The sequence below is a fragment of the Castor canadensis genome, chromosome 1 (assembly GCF_047511655.1).
Source record: "Castor canadensis chromosome 1, mCasCan1.hap1v2, whole genome shotgun sequence".
Lineage (NCBI taxonomy): Eukaryota > Metazoa > Chordata > Mammalia > Rodentia > Castoridae > Castor > Castor canadensis.
This window is the reverse complement of record NC_133386.1, coordinates 194,000,170-194,017,007: the sequence shown is the minus strand read 5'-3', so window position 1 is coordinate 194,017,007 and position 16,838 is coordinate 194,000,170. Positions and strand designations below refer to the sequence as shown.

Genomic DNA, 16,838 nt, shown 5'->3' with positions numbered 1-16,838 from the left:
CTTGGTGTGCTAGACAAAAGTGCTCTACCCTGAGCTACATTCCCTGCCCTCTATATTACCTCTTTAATCTTTTTCAGTAGGGCTTTTATCATGACTGTGACTACATTTTTCAGGATCAATACTGACAAAATCAGTACTTCTACATCCATGGTAAAGTCTCCTTCATTAGCTCTATTTATACTTGACCTTCTTTGTTTGGCAGGTGCTGGGGATCAAACCCAAGGCCTCATGCATGCTAGGCAAGAACTACATCCTGAACCTTAATTGCATCATTTGCTTCCCTCTCATTTCCATTTACATAGTTCCTAAATTATTTCACTCTGTAGTCCTGCTTTAAATGCCCTGTACAGGTCAGTGGCTCTTATGAACCTTCAGTGATTACTTTCTCTAGCCCTCCAGATTCAAGCAGTTTGTATCTCCATATGGATGACTAATGAACAGCTCAGCCAAAACACTCTTCCTATTCCCTTGTACCCTCTCGAACCTCCCCAATCTCATAAGCAATCCAGTTGCTCAAAAAAAAGAAATAAATAAATTATGCTTTTTTATTTCTGGACAGGGTCTTCCTAAGCTGGCCTCGACATTTCCCCCCCCCCCCCCCCCGCCCCGCAGCATTAGGATTTGAACTCAGGATCTCACACTTGCTTAAAACAGATGCTCTTACCCCTTTAGCCACTCCACCAGCCCTTTGAGATGGGTTCTTTCCAGATAGGGTCTCAGGAACTATTTGCCCAAGGCTGGCTTCTGATCATGATCTTCCTGATCTTTGTCTCCTGAGTAGCTGGCATTACAGATATAAACCACTGGCACCTGGCTTACCTTGACTTCTTGATCCTTCTGTCTCAGCCTCCCAAGTGCTGGGATATTAAGTGTGCACCACCACGCCCAGCTTAGAAATCATCTTTGTTTCCATTTTATTTTTCTTATCACTTTCATCAGCAAGTCCCCATTTTTACCTTCAAAATACCCTAAAGCAAGCTGAGGCGGTGGCTTAAGCCTGTAATCATAGCTACTGAGGCAGAGATCAGGAAGACTGCAGCCCCAGGCAAATCGTTTTCAAGACCCTATCTCCACAGTCTCGGAAAAAAACCATCACAACAAAGGACTGACGAGTAGCTCAAGCAGTGAGAGCAGCACATGCATAAGCAAGTGTTAGGCCCTGAGTTCAAACCCCAGTGCCACCAAAGCAAAAAACAACAAAAGAACCCAAAATGCCTTAAAACATACATAGATCTCACCAGCTCCACCTCTGCTAGCTACCCTAGTCTTAACTCCCCATCAATTCTCACATTGAGACTACCACAAATGTATCCTATTGCCTTTGCCTGTGAAATCAAGTCTCCACACAGCAGTGATCTCTTCAAAATGTAATGGTCATGCCATTCCTCTGCTTAACCACCCTTTTCTTGGTCTCCCACTGCCCTTAGGACAAAATCTATTCTTCACCCTGCTCAAAAACACCCTACATTTATCTGGTATTTGCTGTTCCCTCCAGCCTCATCTTTCATCACTCTCCTTTGCATAGTCCAACTAACACTGGTTTATTCTTTCACTAAACCCATCCAGCTCTTTTATTAGGATTTTGCACTGTTTCCTCCACCAGAAAGGTTTTGCCACAATCATCATTTAGTTTTTTCAGGTATGCTCAAGAAGGACTTTTCCTAACCACCCAATTTCCTGTATAGCACTTTTATATTACAAAATTTTTATATACAAAATTTCCAAATTTGTATAGCACGTTCCTTTTTTAGTTTGTTTTTTTTTTTTCTATACTGGGGTTTGAATTTAGAACCTACACCTTGAGCCACTCCACCAGCTTTTTGTTGTTTGTTCTTTTTTTTCTATTTTATTTTATTTTTTACTGTTGTGCTGGGTGGGGATACATTGTAGCATTTATGAAAGTTCTTACAGTACATCAAATATTTGAATCTACCTCCTCCTCCATTCTCCTTCATCCCCCCACCCCCCATTCCTGGAATAGTCAACAGACACCATTTTTCCATTTACATACACGTGTACACAGTATTTACACCTTATTTACCCTCCTTCATCGTTTCCCCACTTCCTCCCCCACCACTTGCTGACTTCGACCCACGATCCTCCTGATCTGTTCCTCCCGAGTAGCTAAGATTACAAGTGTGAGCCACTAGCACCTGTTTTGGTACTGGGGTTTGAACTCAGGGCTTCAGGCTTTCTAGGCAGGCCACTTGAGCCACTCCACCAGCCCTTTAGTTTATTTTTTACTGTAAGCTTCATAATACCTTTTGTCTATCTTGTTCTCCACTTAGAAGGGTTCCTGGCAAAGAGTACGTGTTCAGTAAATATTTGTGGGAAGAAGGAATGGATAATTTATCAGATACTTAAATAATCCAAGTCCAAAGTAGGAACACCAAACAATCATTTGCAAGAGATCAAAAAGAATGGACTTTCTCACCTTTTTACCACCTGAAAGCTCAAGTTACACTTTGACTTACGATGTGGTTCTAATCAAATAGACAGGAAAGATAACTTCAACAGAGAAAATGGGCTATGTCTAGGAAATTAGATCTGAAACTCACCCCAAGATTATCTATAGCCTCTATCTACCCACAGTAAAGCCAGCCAGCACTAACAACAGATTTATCATCTAAATGCAGAGGAAGAGGAAACCATCATAAAAGCTCACCTAAGGGCTGGAGGAGTGTCTCAAGTCGTAGAGTGCCTGCCTACCAGGCTTAAGGCCCTAAATTCAAATCCCAGCCCCACCAAAACAATAATAAAAAAAAAAAGCTCACTTGCTTGGCTCACAGGTAGGTTCTTGGTTTTCTACTCCTCTAAACATTTTAATAATAATAATTCATTCTAATAGTGTTTCTGTAATGCTTAGGGAAAAAATAAAATTAAAAAATTACACCAACTTCTGTGATATGGCAAAAATATTTATTAAAATATTTTTCAGAGGGGAGGGGCATGAGGGAGAGAGATAGTAGGGGTGAACCTAACCAAGGTATAATATCACAATGAATCCCTCCTGTACAACTAATAAAGAATAATAATACCCGTACCACCAAAAAAAAAAAAAAAGAATAAAAAATATATGTTTTTCAAGTATGAATTTTATTTGAGTCCCTTTAATTCACTTTAATCTTGGAAAATGTGATAGCAAGTACTGTATGTGGGACATGAAGTGGTGATTTAAAAAAAGTCCACGTGGAAGGACAGTAAAAAAAAATGCAATTTTCCAGGGTTTTAGAGTATTCAAAGTGGCACCTTAGGTGATCTAAGAAAGTAATTAAAATTTTTTCACATTTCTTCTTTTGGTTTAATATAAGAGTTTAGTTATTACCACATATTTTAAGAGGTAGAACACATCCTTTCTACAAGTCCAGTTTCCTGGTCAGTTGACCTCAACAGATTCTCTTATCTCAGCCCACTGGCCTTTGGTGTGGCCAGAAGATCTCTATGCCCCAGAAAACAAGGCTTCTTGCTGATCTCTACTTGAGATCCATGAACCGTATATCCATGATGAGAAGGAAGTTCTTAGGCAATGGGCGGGGCGCTGGAGACAGAACAGTAAACACCTGATGCTCCAGGTCCACACTGGTCACCACAATGAAACCAGCCACACTTGTCTCAGAAAGGTTCTCCTCTGTACCCTCAGCAGTGCTAACACTCAAAAGATGATGCACCATATCTCTGCCAGGTGTGACAGGTACTAGCTTGAGCTGGTTGTCTTCCTGAGACATGCCCAAAGGTAAACAGGAGTCTGGGATGGTGGGTGCCCCAACTTTGTAGATTTTCACATCTGAAAATTTGACATTGAAAGCATGGGGATAGAAACAGCCTCGGAATCCATAGAAATACTCACGGATACGCTCATCCCTACATTCCCGCCGGAAGTCCTTGGAGCGCTCCACTACACCCCCTGATTTAGGGAGCAGCACAGTACGGACAAAGTGAGGCAAGTCCCGTTTGAGTTCATTATACAGTCGTTCTTGATCCAGAACCACAACCACATCCACTTCAAAAGCTGAGGCTGCATGCACCAGGGCCTGGTAACCAGAGCCCTTCACCCAGCCACAGGTGTTAATGACACAGCCACTCACAGACGCCCTTCGGTTTACCTCACACCTTTGGTTGAACACATCCGCCAAACGTGATGTAATCTAGAAAAGAATCAGGATGAGGAAAAAAAAAAAAGATAAATCCATGACTCATTTGTCCATTTACTTGTTTTTTTTTTTTGCAGTACTGGGGTTTGAACTCAGGGCCTACATCTGGAGCCACTCCACCAACTCTATTGTGATGGGTTTTTTCAACATAAGGTCTCTCGAACTATTTGCCTGAGCTGGCTTCCAACCGTGATCCTCCTCATTTCTGCCTCCTGAGTAGCTAGGATTACGGGCATGAACCACCAGTGCCCAGCTTGCTCTGGTTATTTTGGAGATGAGGTTTCAAAAATCATATGCTTGGGCTGGCCTCAAATCATAATCCTCCCCATCTCAGCCTCCCATGTGGCTAGGATATTACAGGCATGAACCACTGGTGCCTGGCTACTTTATCCCTCTTTGGAATAAGTGGTGCCAAACACCATGGCTTACACCTGTAATCCTAGCTACTCAGGAGGCAGAGATCAGTAGGATCAAGGTTAGAAGCCAGTCCAGGGAAATAATTCAAGAGACCCTATCTTATCAGGAAAAAGGGCTGGTGGAGTGACTCAAGGTATAGGCCCTGAGCTCAAACCCCAGTACAGCCAAAAAAAAAAAAAAAAAGAAATAGTATTATGTACAAGAAAAATGATTTGTGTGTGCAGTACTCAGGATCCAACCCAGGGCATTGCACATGGTAGACAAATGCTCTACAAACTCAGCCCCAAAATGATTTTTTGTTGTTGTTGTTGTTGTTTTGCTTTGTTGAGGTAGGATCTCAATATCTCAATCTGGCTTCAAACTCTCAATCCTCCTGCTTCAGTCCCCCAAGTGCTCCAAAAATGACTTTTTTGGAGTTTGTTGTTTTGTTGGGAGCTGTTTTCAAAGCAGCCCAGGCTGGCTTTGAATTCACTCTGTAGCCCAGGCTGGCCTCCAACTTATTATGATCCTACCTCAGCCTCCCTATGGCTGGGATTACAGGCATGAAACACTACACTCACCTTAAAAATGATCTGTGGTGGGGGGGAAGGGGGTATTGGAGTTTGAACAGGACCTCACACTTACTAGGCAGGTACTCTACCACTTGAGCCACTCTGCCAGCCCTAAAATGATATTTTTAATAGCTGTGATTTTCACCCCATAACATGGATTTATGTTGCTTCTGCTTCCTGTTTTATGTTCTAACTGGAAATTTAATTAATTACTAAGAAAGTTCATAAAAATGTTAAGCAGTCTAAAGCTGACATATTTGAAACACCCTTTTCTGAAATCATGTGTCAATACCACCACACAGGTAAAAGCAATACGCTGAGAGAGAGCAAAGTCTGTAGTTTTAAAAAGCAAATTTCCCCACACTTCCAATCCCCTCCCTCTCCCCCACCTTGGCTCCAACTCTGACCTTATTATAAAGCTTGATGTTGGTTCCAGGGGTTGTAGAACCAAAATGATATACCAGAGGGGCCTGGATAGAGAAACCTTCCTCAACATCTGCTGGCCGCTCAATGTAGAGGGCTCCCATAGTACCAGGGATGGACACAGAACCCTGGCCCACATCTAGCTCCACATAAGTAGGACGACGTCCCAAACGCACTGCGTAGTTCAGCAGAAGGCGACATACTGTGGACTTGCCCACATCAGTGGGGCCCACTACCATCACTCGGGGACCTCTCTCTTCTTCCTTTTCGGCCTGCCTTCGCATTTGCTCTAGGGCTGTATGAGTGTTGAGGTAAAGCAACATAGGGGTATCTTTAGAGACGTAAGCCACCTCGGTACGGCCACTCAGTTGCACAGAACAGCCATGCCAAGTAAAAATTGCCACCTTTGCACCAGCATCAAACGTGAATTTCTTGTTTCGGGTCAGCTCTGTGCCAAAGATTTCCGCCATGCCAGTCAACAATTCCAACTGTACTGACTGAGACGCTTCCACCTCAAAGCGAAGTTCTGTTTCCCGCTCTAGCTCAAATTTAGTCGTTGGCTTTTTGTCATCATTGGCTTCCTCTCCCATCTTTTCTGTGTTGTCGCTGTGCCTAGAACGCAAATTAAATATCAGATCTAATCCTAAGGGGCCACTGTTCAAAATGTTCCAATGGATGTTTCCCCTTATCTTAGTTTCTCTCCATATTTATTTGTTTACTGTCTCTCCCCAGGTAAGAGCTGGGCATTTTTGTTTTCTACTATATCTATAGTACCTAGAACAGGGCTTGAAAAGCTTTAGGCACCTCAATAAATACAATGAGTAAATGAATGACTCAAAGCATAATAGGAAAACACTACACAACAGCAGCAGAACTGATCATAGCATCGTCATCGCTCCCTTCATCTCTCTATCAAGTATACTCGACTTGAGAAAAGAAGGCGGCAGATGTCTACACTCCAACTTTCTCAGTCAAAAAGAAAAGGGCGTCTGCAATCTGGATGCAAAACAGAAAACAATGGGCTTGGCCTCAGAAAACAGTTGCGGTCTGGCTCAGTAACACCTAGTGGTGTCTACAGACCATCATTTAAGTTCTCTGAAACTCTTCCTTAGTTGCCAACTGGAGGTTCTTGCCCTTCCTCACGTTTAGTATTGTTCTGGAGATAAATGCGGCTGTGAAAAGGGGGAGAAAAAAAAGCACTTCGTAATGTAGAACACGTGAGGAATTTTTTCCAGTCTTCTAGCTTTAGAATTTGTCCCCGTTACCCCAAACACCGAAATCTTCCCAGGTCCCAAGGAGGCAACATTTGCGTTCTTGAGCGTATTATCTCACCTGCACAATTAGTAGCTCCAGAAGCCCTTCCCGACAGACCCTCAGACTTATTGTAAACCGAGCTCCTCGAAACGCACGCCGGAAGCAAACGCAGTTCCGCTCTTGCGCAGTGGAAGAAAATGAGGCGGCGTGGTGCCTCTTGGGACATGTAGTTGCGCCGAAAGGCGGGGGGGAGGGGGGAGTACACTAGAGAAGGGTGCGCGTTAGCGCAGCTGCTGAGCCTTCTGGGAGTTGTAGTTTAGGGCTTAATGCTCGAGACTCCCGAAGGTGGGCGGGGCGGCGCCGTCATTGTTCACGCAGCGCGCGGGAGGTGGATGGGGTAAGGCCATTACGCTCCCGCGCGAGGGGCGAAGTCTCGCCCCATCTGCTGTCCAAGAAAGTAAAGGGCGGCCAGAGAGGAAGCGGGACTAACTGTCTAGGTTCCACGATGGCCTGCTAACCTAGACCACAAGCCAGGAAATGGGGAAATGAGCAAAACCACCTTTCGGCAGAAGGAAACCAAGGGATAGGGAAAGTGGAGGAAAGCAGTCAGAGGCTACACAAAGCTGACATCCTCTACCTGATCCCGTGCTTGTTCTTATTTGTAAATTGACGTTAAAATCAGACTCCCACATTTCCAGTGTCAATAGAAAGCAAGCATTCAGAAACTGTTTCCTTTGTAAAACAATAAAAGTCCCAGTGATTTCTCCCACTTACTTATAAATCACTCATCACCCAACAACGTCTCTCCCGCTGAATCGCGGGAATTTTGTACCGCAAATTTCTGACATCCCTCCATAAATCTCTGGCAAGTACAATCATTAAACGGCAGCCAACAGGTGCTGTAGGCCACGTGCATAATCCTTTCACGAGGTCGATCTTTGGAATCTTGTTTGCTCTCTGAGTGACTTCGGACAACTCACGGGTCTTCCTTCTCTGAGTCGTTTCTTGTCTGTCAAATAGGGACATAACTGTACCCAACCTCTTAAATTTGTTTCGAAGATTGGATATAATGATTCATGCAAAGCACTAAACACAATGCTTATAATACAGAAAATATCTGGTGTTAGAAAACGTTCAAGTTTTTATTATAGGAGAGGGGGCTCTAACTATGCCATCCATTTACATTTTTTAAGTCCTTTCAGGTGCTTGTTTCACAGCACCCTAAAGAGTCAACTTTATTATCGCCAATTTCTTTTTTTGGGGGGTGGGAGAGTACTAGGATTTGAACTCAGGGCCTCATGCTAGCCGGCATTAGTTACCACTTGAGCCCTATCTCCAATTTCTTTTGGGGAGACTAAGATAGGTGAAGGCACCCAAGTATTCAGTCATTAGTAGAGGTAGGACTAAATGAACAGTTTGTAAGTTTGGGTCCAGTCATAGTAAGGGCAAACTTATATAATGTTAGCTACCAGGTACTGTTCTATGAGTTTCACAGGTGTAAATTCATTCAATTCCTGCAAGAATCCTGTGCAGTAGTTACTATAACTGGCATCTCCATTTTAGAAGTTCTTCTTTTTTTTTTTTTTTAAACAGGTGAGTACTGCCTTCATTTCAGCCCACCTGGTGAATACAGAGTGAGAAGGCTAGGAAGACTTTTTGGTTTTCCTTTCTCCTGCTGGTCCTACATAGTGCTCACTTTTCAAGCAGGGCCACCCTCTCTTCTCACAGTTTTCTTTGATGGTTTGGTTTAATTAAGTCATTCATTCACCATGCATGCATCAATTCTTCCATTAACTATTGGGTATCTGCTGATCTCCTACCATTCAAAATTCCACTACCAGACTTCTATTTGTAAATTTCCTCCCAGTGAGCTCATTCTTTCCCATTTCCATGTAATCTATCTCCCAGATCCATTTCTTTGCCTCCACACTGTCTCCCTTGAGTCAGTTTCTCCCAATTACCTGAACATCATCTTTATTGGGATATCATATAAACCATCTCAAGCTAAATTTAGGAAGAAGCCCCTCTCCCCTTTTTAGACTGCTATTTTACTTCCTAAACACAGAGACATTTAAAGCATCTGTGCTTGCCCACACTCTCTTCTCACTTTCAATCTTTCAAGTACTCCTGTCATCTCCACCCCACTCCCAAATAATTCTGTCCTCATATGTTCTTCTCATTCTCCTTTCCAGCTAAATCCTTGATCATTTTGTTCATGAGTTGATTTAAATTCATTGGTATTTTTTATACTTCCAGACTTTTAATTTCATGTCCTAAAAGCTAATTAGCTTCCTTTTTCCTCCTCAGCGGTGGCTCCTTGAATTCCTCCACTTATATTTCCTTTCTCACCTGCTGCCCTCTACTTTCTTCACTCAGTTCTTCCTTTCAATTCCAAACTTCTGGTCCTTTCCCTCCAGAAACCCACGTTGTATGTTCAGAATTTACCTTAAGTCCCTGAATCATCCCTGATTAAATATTTAGAATTCCTTTTTTCTTTTTCTTTTTTCCTTCGGCACCACTGGGGTTTGAACTGGTTTGCGAGGCAGGCGTACTTACCACTTGAGCTACTCCACCAGCCCTTTTTTGTTATAGGTTTTAGTCTCTCGAGCTAATCGCCTGGGGCTGGCTTTGAACCATGATCTCCAGATTTCTGCTTCCTGAGTAGCTAGGATCACAGGGATGAGCCACCGGCAACTGGTTAGAATTCCTTTTTTTTTTTTTTCTTTTCTGGGGCTTGAACTCAGGGCCTTAACCTTGAGCCACTCCACCAGCCCAATTTTTTTGTGGTAGGATTTTTCCAGATAGGGTCTTTCGAACTATTTGCCTGGGCTGGCTTCGAACTGCGATCCTCCTGATCTCTGCCTCCTAAGTAGCTGGGATTACAGGCGTGAGCCACAAGCGCCTAGATAGAATTCCTTTTTTCATACCTAGTTATCAATGCTTCTCATTACCACATTTCTCTGCCTTAACTTTTTGCCCCTCCTTACATGTGACAAGAAAAATCAGCTATAGCACTGCTTTCTTATTACCAAATTTCATTTTCTAAATGTTAGTCTTTGTTAAAAATCATGGATTTTGCTGGATACCAGCAGCTTATGCCTGTAATCCCAGCTACTCAAAGGCAGAAATCAGGAGGATCTTTGTTTGAAGCCAGCAGATCAGTTTGAAGCCAGCTCTAGGGAAATAGTTTTTGAGACCCTGTCTGGAAAAAGCCCATCACAGAGAGGGACTCAAATAGTAAGAGCACCTGCCAAGGAGAGGTGAGACCCTGAGTTCAAACCCCAGTGCCACCAAAAAAAAAAAAATCAGGGATTTTGTCTTATTTATATTCTGGGTCCATACAATTTTAATGACATACACTGGACAGCACTCCACAAGAAGTATTCTTTTTATTGATTATTTATTTATTTATGACACTGGGGTTTGAACTCAGGGCCTCACTTGTGCTAGGCAGGCACTCTCACAGCTCCAAGAGAAGTATTCTGAATCTGATGAATTTTAACTGGGATAGAAAAATAGCAAGGAAAAATGAAATTTCTCTTTAAGACACAAATTTGGCATATATCTCTTGAAATATCAGAATTTAATACTAAGTCCTCTCTGTATTTAGTGGTAATAAGTTGAGAATGCTGGATTTTTTTCATTTATTAGCATATAATAGTTGTACAGGGGATACACTGTGATATTTACATATGTGCTTACAATATCTTAGATTTACCCCCTCCATCATTCTCCCTCTTCCCCCCTCCCCCTCTTCTTAGAACAATTTCAATAGGTTTCATTCTGTTTGCATGGATGGATATAAGTTACATCCACCACAGAGAATGCTGTTTTGACATAACACTAATTGGTGTTTACTTGTTAGCTATCATGTGCCACACACTTTTTGGGCATTTACATGTTATCTCAGTTAACTTCTCTATGAAGTAAATATTATTGCCTTCATTTGGCTGAGAGGAAATCTGAGGTACAGAGAGGATTGGGAACTTGCTTAGTGGTTCCTGGTGAGTAAGTGGCAGTGCTTAAGATTTCAACTCAGGTGTCTTTGAGACACAAGCCAAACACTCGGTCCATAGCTGAAGATGCATCTTTCTTTTTTGGCAGTACTGGGACTTGAACTCAGGGCCTCATATTTGCTAGGCATGAAGATGTCTTAATTGCTGTATTGTAAGCCTCTTCTGCATGCAGGCCTCTGCGATAGGCACTGCAGTCCTGGGATGCAGAGATTTCCCTGAGGACCTACCTCAGAAAGTTTACAGCCCAATAGAGAACCTTATGTAAGGTTGTGTCTCCAGTCGTAAAGCACAATTTGGAGGTAGTTGTTAAGAGGTTCTTGCATGCTTGATGTCATATTTGACCTATGATTTCTTCTGAGGTTTTGAAGCATGGCTCTGCCTGGTACAGTACAAGTTTGGTAGCACAGTTTGCCATCCATGACAACTAGTATATCCTTTTCCCTGCGTCAGTGCTGGTGTCTGAGCTAAAGTAGGGAAATGTATCATGCTGAGTGCGTGTGTGTGTGTGTGTGTGTGTGTGTGTACTTCCTGGTTCTCTGCAGCCATCTCTCAGTTCACCATTCTTGCTACCTCCTTTCCTCCAGCCTACCACTCCTTACCCCATCCTTTCCCAGCCCTGTCCTTCCTCCAGGACCTCTCTTTGGCCCTTCTGCCTTAACCGCCTGCCTGTCCTCTTGCCCACCCTCAGCACAGACACCCTCAACTCATCCCTTGCCCCCCAAGCCTGGTCCCTCTATGCCTGCCCCCTCCCTTCCTCCCAGCCTGCCTCCTGTGTCTCCCAGCCCTGCTCTGACGTGGGAGGTGAGGGGGTGGGGGATGGATGACTCACAGTGTTATGATGCAGCTCCACAACACACAGCCACATTCACCCACAGACCGAGGTACAGAACGAGAGGCAACCTCTGGCCCCCCAGCAGCTGTCCAGCTTTGCAGCCCCCATCTTGAGACCCCAACTTCCCTCACCCACCCCCACCCCCTTCCCAATTGAAGGAGCTGAAAGAGAAGAGAGAAGAGTGAGCAGAGAGATTGAGAGATTGAGAGAGAGAGAGATAGACGGAGATCTCTGAAGCAGACCTCAAGGTGAGGGGGCAGCCCTTCTCCAAATGAATTTTTTCCCCTTTGCAAATTTTCTCTTTCTGCTGCGTGTTGCTTTCTCGCCTTTGCAAAAGCATTATTCATCCACCCTTTGTCCTCCCTTCCCCCTCCCCGCTGCCTCCGCTCCTCTCTCTCGGCTCCTCCATCCCTCTCCAAGCTCTGATGATTCCCGCACTTATTTCCCGGTAACTCTGGCTGCAGCATCAAGCATCACCACTGCTTATTGTTTTGCTGCTGGTGCAGACCCCCAAAGCCCGCCCTGGGAGCTGCGCTGCTAATTATTTGGACCATACCATACTGAAAATGCCAACCCAGGGGGAGCGAAACCTCAGAGCAGATGAGAACATCCATTGTGAGCAGGTGTCCCCCTCCCCACTTTTTACCCTCGGGAGAGGCATGGGATTCACACCTGGTTCCTCCAGCCTCCGCCTTGCTGCCTCTGCTGTCAGCTGTCAGTACCCTCTCCCTCCCCCCCACCCCTCGGTTCAGCCCCAGCTTATCGGGCTCACCTTTGTTTTTCCCCAATCATTTGCCCAAATTGTTCTCCTTGTGTTCTGGGAGAAGAAATGACCCCTACTCTCCCTTCTGTGATTTTTCTAGCCTTTGCAGCCTCTCCTGGGCTGGAGGTGGGAGTAGGGGAGGGGGAGGGAGGCGTGACGGTCAGAGTCTGAGAAAGGAGCCTGAGAGAGCGGGGACCTGAGCTGGCATGGTCCCCCCTCCCCCAGCCCCTTGAAGTAGGTGTTTCAAGGTGGCTGTGTTGGAGGGGAACTCGCAAGCAAAGTTGAAAGCAGACCTAAGTAGATGCTGAACTGTAGTCTTCTGGCAAGGAGGGCCCGTTTCTTGTGGCCAGAACCCAATGTCACCCTGAATTCAGCACAAGGTGTTTTCCTGGGGATCAGCCAGGGAGAGGGAACCTGAAACTGAAGATGGTCTCACTCAGGGGCTTTGTGGAGAGACTGCCCGACAGCCCTTTGAGAATGGAGGAGCAGGTGCTCCTGACCACAGAGGTCAGGATAGGGAGAGCCTGTTTGCCCTGGTAATCAGTCATTCTGCCTCCTCTGCTTGGTGGTCTAGCATTGCCAGAGCACTTAACTGGCATCCCTGAAGACTTGGTTAAACCACCCACAAGAGCAAAAGGCCCCATGAAAGCGAAGGCAGCACCTCACCTACCTATCAGAACCAACCGAGGACCCTTCCCTTCTTATCGTCTGCATGCAGCACCCTCAGCCACTTTGGGGGCTGGAGTGAGCAGATACCAATGTCTTTCTCAAGACTGCTAATCAGAACCTAGCAGTTACTTCATCTTCACTCATCCACGGAGTCACTGCTGTTTGTTCCAGCTCCTGGGAGAAGAAGGACTTCCTGCCCTGTTCCCCACAGCACAGTCTTTAAAAATTAAGGACCATCCCCCTCCCACTCCTGTTGTTTACTGTGGGTGTTGCTCTTACACTGTACCACACAGCCTAGGAGTCTGGCTTCTCTGACGTGTTACTAATTTCCCATTGGTCTAGTTGTCAGATTTGCCCAAGGAAAGATATTAGGCTAGGCGCCTAAGTCTGAAACTCATGGCTAAGGCGACAGCCAATGAAAGAGAGAAAGAGAGAGCCCAAAGGACTCAGAGGTTGGGAAGACAGCAGGTGCTCCTTCTAAGCCAGAGAAGAACGGCCCACAGTGCAGAATCGGGGATCAGCCATGTGTGAGGTGAAAGAGACAGCCGTGAAGTTACAGTGAGTTCTGAAGAGCAGTGTCCAGCCTCAGAAGGTTGAAGCAGGGTATGTATACCTGAAGGCCTGTCCCTTCCTCCCACACAAAATTTATACAGAAAGAACTGAATTGCAAACAGAGTCCATGAAAAAGAAAAACAAAAAAACAAAAACGGCATCTCCAACTTTTAAAAGACCCTGTGTCTACTAGTGCAGATCTGCACAGAAGAACAGAACGGAACACAAGGAAGCCCTTGCAGATTATGTCGCTCCCATGGCAGCATTTGTGCCAGCAAGTTGCTCTCAGCGGAAAACGGTAGAGGCTGCTACCGCCCCAGGAGAGAGTGATACCAGCTCTCTGACCATGGCACAAGAAGCCTGGAACTGGTGCCAGGCTTGCCAGAGTAGAATGGGACTCCAGGGGACAGGGAAACAATGCACATGGAGGCTGAGAGGGTTGGTGGTGATGGGAGAAGTCGGGGTAGAGGTGAGCCGAACCCCACCTTCTCCAGTCACTCAGGAGGGCCTCCTCTGAGGTCACAGTATCCTGATGCACCTTACCGTCTTCCCAGGTGACTTCCATTTCTATCTGGTTCTCGTCTGGGGGGGCCCTGGCCGGGCAGCCCCCCCACACTTCTCCTGCCCTGAAACACGGCTCTAGCCAACTTGCTCCGCTGCTTCACCTGCGACCGTCTCTGTGGGGGCTGCACGGCGCCAGCCCCTCCAGCCCGTCAGGGCATCGTCCTCCAACCTGTCATGCCCAGCTGTGACCCTGGCCCGGCCCCTGCCTGTCTACCCACCAAGACTTTCCGAAGCTACCTGCCCCGCTGCCACCGCACGTACAGCTGTGTCCACTGTCGCGCACACCTGGCCAAACACGATGAGCTTATTTCCAAGGTATGCTGAAGCGGGGGCCTGCCACTCCTCTCACGCCAGGCTTGCCTGATCATCTAGGGACAAGGCAGCAAAGCATCTTTATTCCCCACCCCCCAACTGGAATCTAGGCAGTGGGCTAAGGGCCGCCTAGTGGTCACTGTCTGTCCTGTGTCTCCACAGTCCTTCCAAGGGAGCCATGGCCGAGCCTACCTGTTTAACTCCGTGTGAGTCTACCTCTTTCTTCGTGTGTGTGCTTGTGCGTGTGAACGTTTTTCCTCTGTGGAGAAAGTGGGTGGGCCACCAGGTCATCTCCTACCCTTGGCATTGCTTCCCTGTTTGTAAAGGGGTTCAGAAAACCAATCTGCAGTTTTGTGAGTAGTCTAGGGAGAACCAAAATCATAGCACTGGAGAAGTGATAAAGGGGTGGACTGCTGAAGGTAGAGGCTTCTAGTTCTCTCTAGATGCAAGTCCTTTGGGGCTGTTTAGGGGATGGACTGACAAAGCAACCCCACTGGGTGCTGGGTCCTTCCTGTTTCCTGAGACAGGGTCAACGTGGGCTGTGGGCCAGCTGAACAGCGCCTTCTGCTCACGGGGCTCCACTCGGTAGCTGACATTTTCTGCGAAAGCTGCAAGACCACACTGGGCTGGAAATATGTAAGTACTTGGGGATGAGGGCCACCTTCTAAAAGTAGCCCTCCAAGGCCCAGTGACCACATGTCACGTCATTTCATGGTCTAAAGGAAAAAGAAGCTTGGAGCAGGGTTGGTCTAGCTGGGGGAACTTTGGGTAGAGGTAATACAGGCGGTAGTGGGACCTAGAGGGGAAATGCGTTGTCCTATGTCCACTGCTTCACTCTCCACCAGGAACAAGCTTTTGAAACCAGCCAGAAGTACAAAGAAGGAAAGTACATCATTGAAATGTCACACATGGTGAAAGACAACGGCTGGGACTGAGGGGCTCAGGCAGGCTTTGCCCTTCCTCCGCATGCCCCACCCTCCTCACACCTGCCCACCCCCCGCCAAGCAGTCGTACCAGCATGAATACTGCCCCACCCCTGGGGGAAACCGGCTCCAATGCCTTCCTCCTCCACCACATCACTCCCAGGCTCCCTTTGGAACAGGGGTCTGGTGTACTCCGGGGGTGTTCAGGCTAAGGAGTGGGCAGCAGTCAGGGAAATACAGAACCCAGAAGAGGGGACTGTTTGAGCTCCTTCTATTCCCAAGGCCCAGAAAACTGAGGTAATGGCTGGGTGTGGTCTCAGGCAGAAGACCATAGGAGGTATCAGATTTCAATGCGCCTTTTTTTTTTTTTTTTTTTGAATGAGGACAAACCTTGGGTCATGGGCTGATAGATCCTAGGCCACAAAATAGCAGAGAAAAGGCTTAGGGTGAAATGCAAATTTGGCCTCAGACACCAGGAGACCAGAGTCTGAGAATTACCATTTTCCACCCTTGTTTGTGGGTGGGGGACAGATGGAAAGAAAAACCCAATTCCCAGGCCCTGGGAAGTTAAGTCACAGGGGTTTCATTTCACTCGATTTGTTAGTTTACCTTGGCACTAACGAGGCACTTTGGAGTATCTAACCTTTGCCATTGGGTGGGGTGGGGAAAACTGCCCTAGAGCAACCCCCACCCCCAGCTGGCTGTTGCCAGAGAGAGCAGTTTTTGTGGGCATTCTCCAAGGCCCAGCCGCTGCTCCCTGAGACACAGTCCCCTGGAGGGGAGGTGGATCATCAGAGCTACGGGGCCAGTGTTTCCCGTGGCTGCCACCAGCGAACGAAACTTTTGTATGATACATAAAGTGTTTGGCTCTATTTTTAATAAAAAGGGGAAAGTAACTGTGAGGCACTATTCCTGACTTTCCTTCCTTGTGCATATAACCACACTGTCCCCAGCACGGTCACCACAGGGGCATGTCCTTTTCTACCACTAAGGGGCAGCACTCGCTTTGTATGTGGCAAGATTCTCCTCTTTCCCTGCCATTTGAGATTTTACCAAGAGTATTTTCTTGGTAAAAGGGATGAGGTTTTGTGAGCTGTATTCAAGAGCTCATGTTTTTAGAAGTTCTTGCTGATGCAACAACTTTTGCCTGGACCCAGGATTAGGCAGCTGAAAGCGGTTCATCCCAGAATAAGGGTTTCTTGGTTCCCATTGTTTTTGTTGTTTTTGGCTTGGTTCTGTAACACTTTGTTTAGCTCAAACACACATTTAAAGCTAAAGGGAAAAATCTTTTAAACAAGGTGCTGCATTGGTGGTTGATCTAAAGTGGAAAATGGGGGTTAGCGAAGCAGCTCAAGTGGTAGAGTGCCTGCCTGCACAGCAAGTGTGGGACCCACAATTCAAACCCCAATAC

General features: G+C 46.1%; 2 protein-coding genes and 1 long non-coding RNA gene across 4 annotated transcripts; 1 reads left to right on the top strand and 2 right to left on the bottom strand.

Moving 5' to 3' along the window:
- Positions 1-2,905: 2,905 nt before the first annotated feature.
- On the bottom strand, positions 2,906-6,996 carry Clp1 (cleavage factor polyribonucleotide kinase subunit 1). The gene is made up of 3 exons (XM_020167612.2): positions 6,875-6,996; positions 5,527-6,154; positions 2,906-4,145 (listed from the first exon to the last, which is right to left on the bottom strand). Exons 2-3 carry the CDS (start codon positions 6,130-6,132, stop codon positions 3,474-3,476), a joined length of 1,278 nt encoding a protein of 425 aa, XP_020023201.1. The 5' UTR covers positions 6,133-6,154; positions 6,875-6,996; the 3' UTR covers positions 2,906-3,473.
- Positions 6,997-10,166: 3,170 nt separating this feature from the next.
- Positions 10,167-11,755, bottom strand: LOC141413743 (uncharacterized). Its single transcript, XR_012438608.1, has 2 exons — positions 11,642-11,755; positions 10,167-10,298 (listed from the first exon to the last, which is right to left on the bottom strand). It is a non-coding gene; the product is annotated as an uncharacterized lncRNA (long non-coding RNA).
- Positions 11,679-16,323, top strand: Ypel4 (yippee like 4). Of its 2 annotated transcripts, none has more exons than XM_020167616.2 (5): positions 11,679-11,892; positions 14,183-14,507; positions 14,667-14,710; positions 15,032-15,140; positions 15,350-16,323. In XM_020167616.2, exons 2-5 carry the CDS (start codon positions 14,367-14,369, stop codon positions 15,437-15,439), a joined length of 384 nt encoding a protein of 127 aa, XP_020023205.1. In that variant the 5' UTR covers positions 11,679-11,892; positions 14,183-14,366; the 3' UTR covers positions 15,440-16,323. The 2 variants fall into 2 exon arrangements, with proteins under 2 accessions (XP_020023205.1, XP_073902004.1); XM_074045903.1 differs by lacking the exon at positions 11,679-11,892 and adding an exon at positions 13,540-13,679.
- The last annotated feature ends 515 nt before the right edge of the window (positions 16,324-16,838 follow it).